Genomic DNA, 8,279 nt, shown 5'->3' with positions numbered 1-8,279 from the left:
CGCTCCCCCTGGGCCTTTTGTCGTCCCCCTGGCTCTGGCCTGTTTCTCTCTTCCTCAGTGCTCATCGCCATTCACGAAGTCTGTCTCACACAACAGGATGCCCCTCTCAAGGGCAGCGCCGCTTCCACTGTGGATGCAGTAGGCACTTATCATTTGCAGAAGGAACGGGTGTGAGGGAGAGGAGGGCGGAGCCCTGGGCCGTGCCCTCACCTCCATGTACATCCTCTGGGAGTATTTCTCCATGACCAGGGGGTCGATGGGCTCCTGAGACGCGACGATGATGTCAGGGGCAGGGTCCTCCACGTAGAGCCTGTCCCGACTGGAAGATTTCGTAGGTTTCTTGTCGTCCTTTGCCTTTGGCTTCTTGCTGTTCAGACGGTCCTGCTTGGAGAGAGGAGACACGCGTCGCCTTCGTGAGCTCCGGAGGGAGGTCCCGGGCCTGCTCCAGAACGGCTCACTGCGAGAGCCCCTTGTCGCCCCCCGGGCCAGACCGTGTCCCGGAACCTGCCTCTTTCCCTGGCGTCTTGGCTGCTTTCTTATCTTCTTTGTCTTTGACTCCCAACTGCTTCCTTTCCTGGGCCACCCCTTTCCGGTCCTCCTTCCCAGCTCTCCCGGAAGCTACCTTTGTCTCTATGGCGGAAGGTGTTTTCCGAGCTGAGGGAGGTGAATGGAAGACAGTGTGGACTGTGGCCTGGCTGCGCCCATAGGCGGGAGTCAGGAAAAGCCCAGTGCTCTCGGCAGCCTGGAGAGAATTCCCACAGACGAGGAGCAGAGCCCCGGGTTCAGGGGTGGACGGATGGCCCTGTGGAACGGGACTGTGGGGCAGGGGCAAGGGGCCTGCGTCTCGTCCCGGCTCCGCCACTCCCACATGGACGGCTCGGGCAAACCCTTTAATCCTCCTGAGATGCCATCTGTAAAACGAGGGACAGGAACCCCGGTGATACTAAGGTCACTTCTGGGTTCCAAACCTTGGCAACAGATGAAAGGGGAGCAGGGGCCTACTCCAAGGATCAACAGAGGTCCCCCCAGAGGGGGTGCAGGGCGGAGGCAGCGGGACGGGGAAGACTGCGCGCAGGCAGGCGGCGCAGAGTCTGACCGAGCTCTTCCGGCACGTCCAGATAGATGGTCTCCTTCTCAGGCAGGCCCAGCAGAGCCCTCAGCCACAGGGAGTGGCTCACCAGGCCGTCAATCAAGTCCCGCCACAGCTGAAAACTAGAGGACAAGACACACTGGAGAGAAGCCATCGCCCTTCATTTGCCCTGGAACCTGCAGAGGTTTCGATCCTTCCCTTCCAAGACACTGGTGCCAGGAGCTGCCAGGGACATGCCATGCCCCTGTCCAGCCAGCATCCTCACCAGCACCTGGGCAAGCGTTTGAAACCATGGCTGGACCTTGATCGAGATTCCCAGCTCCAGGCTCCCAGGGATGTGTTCTGAGGGCCTTGCGAAAACTTAGCCCCACCCCCACCCCCCACCCCAAGCCTTTCCACACAAGTTCCAAACCGGCGACAGGAAGGCCGATAACCGAGAAGTGAGGCTTTCTGTGGAATACGCCCCTCTTCTCACCGCCCTCTGGCTTCTCCTCCGTTCATTCCTCTGCTCGTTGAGAAGGAACAAAGGATGGGAAAAAAATGAAGGTCCGGGTGCTTGCTCCGCTGTAACGGCTCCACAAGGAGCAGCAGGTGGCTGCAGGGGCGGCTGCGGCAGGGGCCGAGCACGGACTGTGGGGGCATCTTTCGGGGGCCTGAGCTCAGGGGAGCTCCGCACCCTTGCATGCTGGGACTGCCTGCGTAGCACCCTGGCCCGATGCCACGGAGGGGAGGAGATGAGGCTGGCTCGCCTGGTGGGGCACCTACCACATCTGGTACAGGAAGTCAGACTGCAGTGGCCTCTGTCCCTGGCACAGCTCCAGGGCTGCTCTGTTGAGCCTGATGAGGGCATCTTCTCTCTGGTTCTCCTCGGGGAGCATCATCACTTCCTGGCAGGGTCACAGGTACCATGAGCAACCCTTGTGCCCGGGACACCAAGGGTCCCCGTGTCCTCTAGTGACGGGGGTGGTGCTGTGAGGACAGGGGTGCGGGAGGCAATGTAGCCATGGGGAACCTGTCTGGGGTTGCCTTCCGTGGGAGCCTCGGGCCTCCTTCAGAAATCTGTTCCCACGAATCCCTTTTGCAAGGTGTGCCAGGATCAGAGAGGGAGCCCCTCCGGCACCACAGGGGCCTAGCCCCCTGAGACAGAAAGAGATGACCCCTGAGACGGCTCTCTCCGGGCCCTCGGAGGTTTTCTTTCTTGGCCCGTTGGGGCGAGAGGCGCTGCTGGGGCCCTCCCTCACCGCGCTGTGCCAGAGCTGTTTTCCCCACCCACGCCTTCCGCGTCAGGGACCCACCTCCCTGAAGTCCTCCAGGCAGAGGTTCCACTCGGGCGGCGGGAGGCCCGCCTGCTCCCAGCTCTTGGTGCTGTCCCAGTCCCGGCTGCCCTCCACCAGGATCTCCTCCATGATGCTCTTCCATGGAGAAGTCTTGGCCCCTACTCGGACCCTCTGGGGCCTGAAACCATCTTGGGATTCCTTGACGTACGCATTCTCCTGCTGGGGCTCCAAGGCGGAGCCCTTAGGGTAGGTCAAAGAGTCCACCTGCACCGGGGACTTGCTCAGATAGCCTGGCTGGGTCCTGGCCGCCCAGGCCGCCCAGGCCCGGGCGCCCACGTGCTCGTCGTCCTTCGGCCTGCCTTCCTCGGCCTTGTAGGGCAGGACCATGTACTGGTGCCACAGTATATGCAGGTTTTGCACTACTTGGTGCTGGTAATGCAGCTGCAGCGGAGGCGAGGGAAGGCACGTGACGGGGAGGCTGGGCTGGGGGGGCTGGGGGCACCCAGAGCCCGTGGACCTGGGCCGGTTTCCCCATTCCCTGAAGAGCACGGATGGAGGAGGCAGGGAAGGGACCAGCAGGAGTGGCTCTAGCCAGAGGATATCCCCTCTTCCCCCGCAACCTGAGCATCTCCAACTTCAAGCATTTTTTTTTGCATGTGAGCTTCCAAGTAACGTTGGGTTTGAACAAAGGAGTTGGTGAAACTGTTCTCACCAAGCATCCACTTAGGAGCTACGTGATCTTGGGCAAATTACTTAACCTCCTTCGGCCACCGTTCCCCCCAGGTAACATCGGATAGAAATAATGCCCATCTCCATGGGAACATGGAACGGACTGACGAGTCTCAGAGGGGAGGGGGTTGCAGGGGGAGGAGGGGGGTGAAGATATTAAAGATCTTATGTGCACATATGCATTACCTATGGGCACACACAATAGGGTGGTGAAGGCCTGGGGCAGGGCAGGAACTGGGTGGACAGGGGCAGTGGTGAGGGGGGAAGGGGGACATCTGTAATACTCTCAACAATAAAGTTTTTTTTTTTAGAAAAAAGAAGTAGTGCCCATCTCACAGGGCTGCTGGGAAGTGAAGTGAGTTTCTCATGGAAGACGCTCAGCACAGGTCCTGGCGCATGGGGTGGGGGTGGGGGGGTTGCTATTCCTCCCACCCAGGGCACTCACAGGGGCGGGGGCCAGTGCGGGGCTGTACCTGGGGGTTCCTGTGGTAGAACAAGTCCTCCTCCGTGAGGTAGGCGTCCACGGGCGACGGCACGCGCTCGGGGGTCAGGATGCCGCCCAGCAGCTCCTGCAGCATGCTCTGCGCGATGGTGACCGCCTCGTGGGAGGCCAGCTCCTTCTGGGGAAGGAAAGGTGGCACGAGACGACAGCTCAGGCCTTCGAAACCCATGCTGCACCCCAAGGGGAGCCAGGTTCCTCGGGGCTCTGTGCCTTCCTAGGGGTTGGGTTCCTGCCATTGTCACACACACACACACACACACACACACACACACGCACGCGCACACAACTATTCCCAGACTCAAAACTCCCTGGGTCTCCCCAAACATCCTTGCTCCCTAAAAGAGGCTGAAAGGATCCCGAGGAGGAACCAGTCCCAGAGAAGTTGCTCCCTCGAGGGGCCAGGAGGTCCGGCGGCATTTCCCATAGATTAGAAAGGCCAGGGCCGGGGCCAGGGGCAGCACGGTTTGGGCCTTGCTGGGCATGTGACTTGGCCACACAGCCAGTATCACAGAAACAGGATCATCTCGAGAGAGGCCAGTCCTAGACTAGCAAACAAAACAGACATTGCATGTGTCAAGATTATCTCTGATCGCCGCAGGCTGAGCCTCGGCCGAAGCAGCCGGGTCGTGTTTGGGGACCACAGTGAACAGAAAAGCACAGCTTTCCACGGAACCCCACAAAGAGCAACGCTGGGCGGCCAGGCGATGGACGCGGTGGGGGCCCAGCAGATGCCCAGTTCCCACCTCACACTCACTCCTGGGTGCCGGCCCCCCCCCCGCCCCCCTGGGTAAATTTTGCTCTCTGTGGTTTTGAAGTCTTGCCAGTTAAAGGCAACTCCACTGGAGGGTACCAAACAGCAGGGAACAAAAAGAGTACCCGGGTGAGGGTCGTTCCTTGGGTCTGTGCTCAAGTACTTCCACGCAGTCTGCACCTGAAGGCCCAGTCTCATCTCTTCCTGGCGGTGGGAGCCAGGCATGGTGGGGCTCAAAACCGCCCCACTCTTGCCTGCCCACCCATCTTTTACCTCACCTGGGAGGTGGTTTGTTGAGCAAGACTGGCCGAGAGAAACAAGACGCCTGCAGGCAGTGCTAGGAAGGACACCAGAGGGACCTCGCTGATGTCCACGCGGGGCCGAGGCCCCGGCTCCCTTACCTCCAGTAACGTCCTCTCATCCCTATAAATGTCCTGGGCCAGGGAGACTGCGTGGAGATTGACCTGCAGGATGGCACCCCCTAACAGGGTGGGGTGAGTTACAAACTCCCAAAATTCCCAGAAGATCCCAGCATTCACAGACTTGAAGAAGAAGGTGAAGGTCTTCGTTTCTCCCGGCAGAATCACACCTGAGGGGGCAGAGACAGAGGTGTGCACCGAGAAGGGGCTCTCTGAGCCCCCCGCCCGCGTGTCTGCAGGTGGCTGGGCCCTAAGCCTCTGGGGATAACGTGTAACTGAGCCCCAGGCAGGGTGACCCACCCTCCGGCTTTGCCCGGGGAGGAGGGCTTTCCTGGGTTGGGGGACTTTCAATGCTGAAACGGGAAAGCCCCCGAAACAGGCCCAGCTGGTCCTCCCAGCCTCGGGTCTGTGCAATGTACCTGAACCCCTAGAATGCTCCCCTTCCCCCGGGGCTCGCCTCCCTGCCCCCAACAGACATGAACAGTTGGGAGATAGCACGCATCACGGAGGAAATAGAAGGGAGGAGGCAGGGAAGAGGGGCTTGAACTCGCTAGACGTCCGCTTCTGGACATCAAGGTGGGTGGGGCCGCGCCTCCTAGGTACCTTCCCGGTTATTAAAGTAAAACTGCTGTGTCCTGTTTCTCTTCAGGTCTTGGAAAGCGTCCGGCTGGACCTGCCGCCGCCAGTCATACCAAATGGCCACGGTGCCGTTATTGACCACGGTCAGTTCCGAAGACGTTTTCTCCCTTTCCACGGTTTCAAAGGTCAGGCGGACAGCGATGCCGATCTGCTTCTGCAGGAGGAGGAGGAGGCATGAGACACCTCTTTGGGGGAGGCCCTGGCCTGGGAGGTTCAACTCATCCCAGTTTGCCAGGGACTGTTCTGGGTCTGGCACTGAATGTCCCCTTGTCCCGGGCCTCCGGGGCCTGGCTGCTCTCAGACAGAGGGGTGTCCTACCCCGATAGCGGCTGTCCCTGAGGTGCCATCAACGATAAGATGAGAGAACAAAACAGATGTTCTACCTGACGGACATTTTTGCTCCTTAGCATCCACAGAATACTGCAGAACCTTCTTAGAGCCACGCCCGAGGGGGGAAGTTTGCTTACACACATTCTTGGGGACGAGGCACAAACGGGGTGGCTTGTGACTCTCTCCTTTCGGCCTTGTGATTTTATTCTGGGTCGAGCGAGCACGGCTGTTACCATTTTCAGACATGCTGAGTGCAAGGCCAGGTACAAATGCACGTAGGAGGCGGCAGGCTCCTTGTGACGGCCAGTCACCTTGAGACCGCCCCCAAGGGAGGCCCATCCGGAGGGCAGGTGGGTGAGGGCGAAGGCAGGCTCACCTTGTCCTGAGGGTTACTGCCTCGGATCCAGCAGGCTGGCTTCCCACAGAACAGCAGAGAAGGGCCGAGAATAGGCATGGGGGCTGCCTCCGGGTAATGGGTCCGTAAATCGCTGTAAGGAAAACCAATGGCGCGTTTCCCCCGAGGCTGCCATCGTCTTGTCACATGGAGCCCCCAGCAGTGGCTGCCAGCTCTGCCCTCCCCCGGGGCATCATCAGCTCCCCCCGGAGCTCGGCCTTGTCCGGCTCCCTTCCTGCCGGCGGGAGGTTCTTGGACACACAGTGCTGCTTGTCACCGGGGCACTCCGTGAGCACAGCCGGAGCGCCCCCTTACCAGCGAAGGAATGTCTGGGAAACCCCATTAGGAGCTGGCTGCTAGGAGGGAGCAGATGGCCACGGGGAAGCGAGCACAGGTGCTGGAATGGGCTAGAGGGGGGAGCGGCAGCGTCGGGGGGAAGCCCCGCTCCCCAACCTCTCTCCCCAGGGCCCAGGCCGACTCACGCGCTCCTTATGTCTCCAGAGGAACTTCTCTGGCTCTTTTCAAACACTAAAAAGTCTTTCACTGTAACCGTTGAGAAAGGCTGCCCTCTGCCCACCACCTCCAGGCCATCAATATCCTCAGAGAGACCAAGACAGGAAAGATGAGCTGACTGAAGACAGGTGCCCCCCTCAGGGGCCTCGGACAGGGCCCGGAGACAGGACCAACCTGCTGGCTGAAGCCCAGGTTCGCCATGATGTGCTGCAGCTCCTTGCGTCGGTAGATCAGGAACAGACTCCGATCCCAGGTGTAGCGGTACCGCGCATCCTTCCGGGCCAGCAATCCTGCCGCAGGGTCCGAGGACCCTCAGTGCAGGCCGCTGCCGTGTCCCCTTCCCCTCAGTCTCAAGAGCTTTGAACACACCCATCCCAGCACCATTTCTGGGAAATGGGGTGAGGCGGGTTTCGGGGGGTGGGGAGATACGGCTTCCCTGTGCAGCTGGGCTCCAGTCCTCCTGCCCCATTCCTACGCCTTGGCCACCCTACACAGGACTCCTGCAGAATGAGCTCCCAAACCACCACATCTCCGGATGATAATGCATAAAAACAACAGCAGCTACTTTTACTGAGTGTTTAGCAGTGGGCCAGAACCTCTTAATAAACACCATGCTTCATTTTACCCTCTCACAACCTCGCCAGTGTTTCACAGATGTGGACACGGGGGCCAGAGAGGCCAAAGAGCTTGCTCTGAACGCAGGGACCCTGGCAGCCCTTCATGCAGCGCTACCCAACAGAAATAGCACCAAGCCCCAAATGAGAGGCATGTAATTTAAAACTGCCTAGATTAGTGGTCGGCAAACTGCGGCTCGCGAGCCACAGGCGGCTCTTTGGCCCCTTGAGTGTGGCTCGGTATTTTGTGGAAGAGCCACACTCAAGGGGCCAAAGAGCCGCATGTGGCTCGCGAGCCGCAGTTTGCCGACCACTGGCCTAGATGGTTGGAAAAGGTAAACAGAAAGAGGGGGAATTCATTTCCGTTTAACCCAATGCATCAAAAATATTATCATTTCAACACGTAATCCGTATTAAAATTATTAATAAGACTAGCCCAGTGCATGAATTCGTGCACGGGTGGGGTTCCTTGGCCTGGCCAGCGATCGGGGCCAATCGGGGCCGCGGGAGGTTGTCCGGCTTGGGGGAGGGGCTGCAGGAGGTTGGCCAGCTGACCCAATCAGGGCCATCGGGCCAGCCGGCCAGGGAAGGGGGAGGGGCCGTGGAAGGTTGGCTGTGGGAGAGCACTGACCACCAGGGGGCAGCTCCTGTGTTGAGTGTCTGGCCCCTGGTGGTCAGTGTGCATCATAGCGACCTGTTGACCAGTTGTTCGGTCATTCGGTTGCTTAGGCTTTTATATATATAGATAGATATTTCTCGTATGAATCAGTGCATAGTTTATACTTACATCTCATTCCATGTGCTCAGCGGCCACAGTGGTTCACGGCTGCCAGGCTGCCGCACAGCCCTGGAGCCTCCTTCTCACTCCCTTCCGCCCCCTCTTCCATCTATCACTGTCTAACTGAAGTGGGGACTGGACCTCCAGAGGGTTAGGGGACTTGATCCCCAGTCGGTCCCATTCCAGGGCCACACTGTCTGCCTCCGCCCCCCCCCCCCCCCCCCCCCACCCCCCCCCCCCCCC

The 8,279-nt window shown here is 59.8% G+C and overlaps 1 protein-coding gene across 1 annotated transcript in view; it reads right to left on the bottom strand.

Moving 5' to 3' along the window:
* The window catches only part of MYCBPAP (MYCBP associated protein), a 20,152-nt gene that overhangs the window by 1,445 nt on the left and 10,428 nt on the right, over nt 1-8,279 (bottom strand). Inside the window, exons 8-18 of the mRNA XM_014541140.1 lie at nt 6,819-6,934; nt 6,614-6,729; nt 6,114-6,405; nt 5,372-5,561; nt 4,751-4,938; nt 3,570-3,716; nt 2,386-2,808; nt 1,856-1,977; nt 1,097-1,212; nt 509-654; nt 211-381 (exon numbers count right to left, since the gene is read on the bottom strand). Coding sequence (XP_014396626.1) covers nt 211-381; nt 509-654; nt 1,097-1,212; nt 1,856-1,977; nt 2,386-2,808; nt 3,570-3,716; nt 4,751-4,938; nt 5,372-5,561; nt 6,114-6,405; nt 6,614-6,729; nt 6,819-6,934 — 2,027 coding nt within the window. The remainder of the gene's footprint in view (nt 1-210; nt 382-508; nt 655-1,096; nt 1,213-1,855; nt 1,978-2,385; nt 2,809-3,569; nt 3,717-4,750; nt 4,939-5,371; nt 5,562-6,113; nt 6,406-6,613; nt 6,730-6,818; nt 6,935-8,279) is intronic.

The sequence above is a fragment of the Myotis brandtii genome, unplaced genomic scaffold (assembly GCF_000412655.1).
Source record: "Myotis brandtii unplaced genomic scaffold, ASM41265v1 scaffold265, whole genome shotgun sequence".
In the NCBI taxonomy this organism is placed as follows: domain Eukaryota; kingdom Metazoa; phylum Chordata; class Mammalia; order Chiroptera; family Vespertilionidae; genus Myotis; species Myotis brandtii.
Note: the sequence above shows the minus strand (reverse complement) of the source record. Positions and strands in the feature narration are given on the sequence as shown.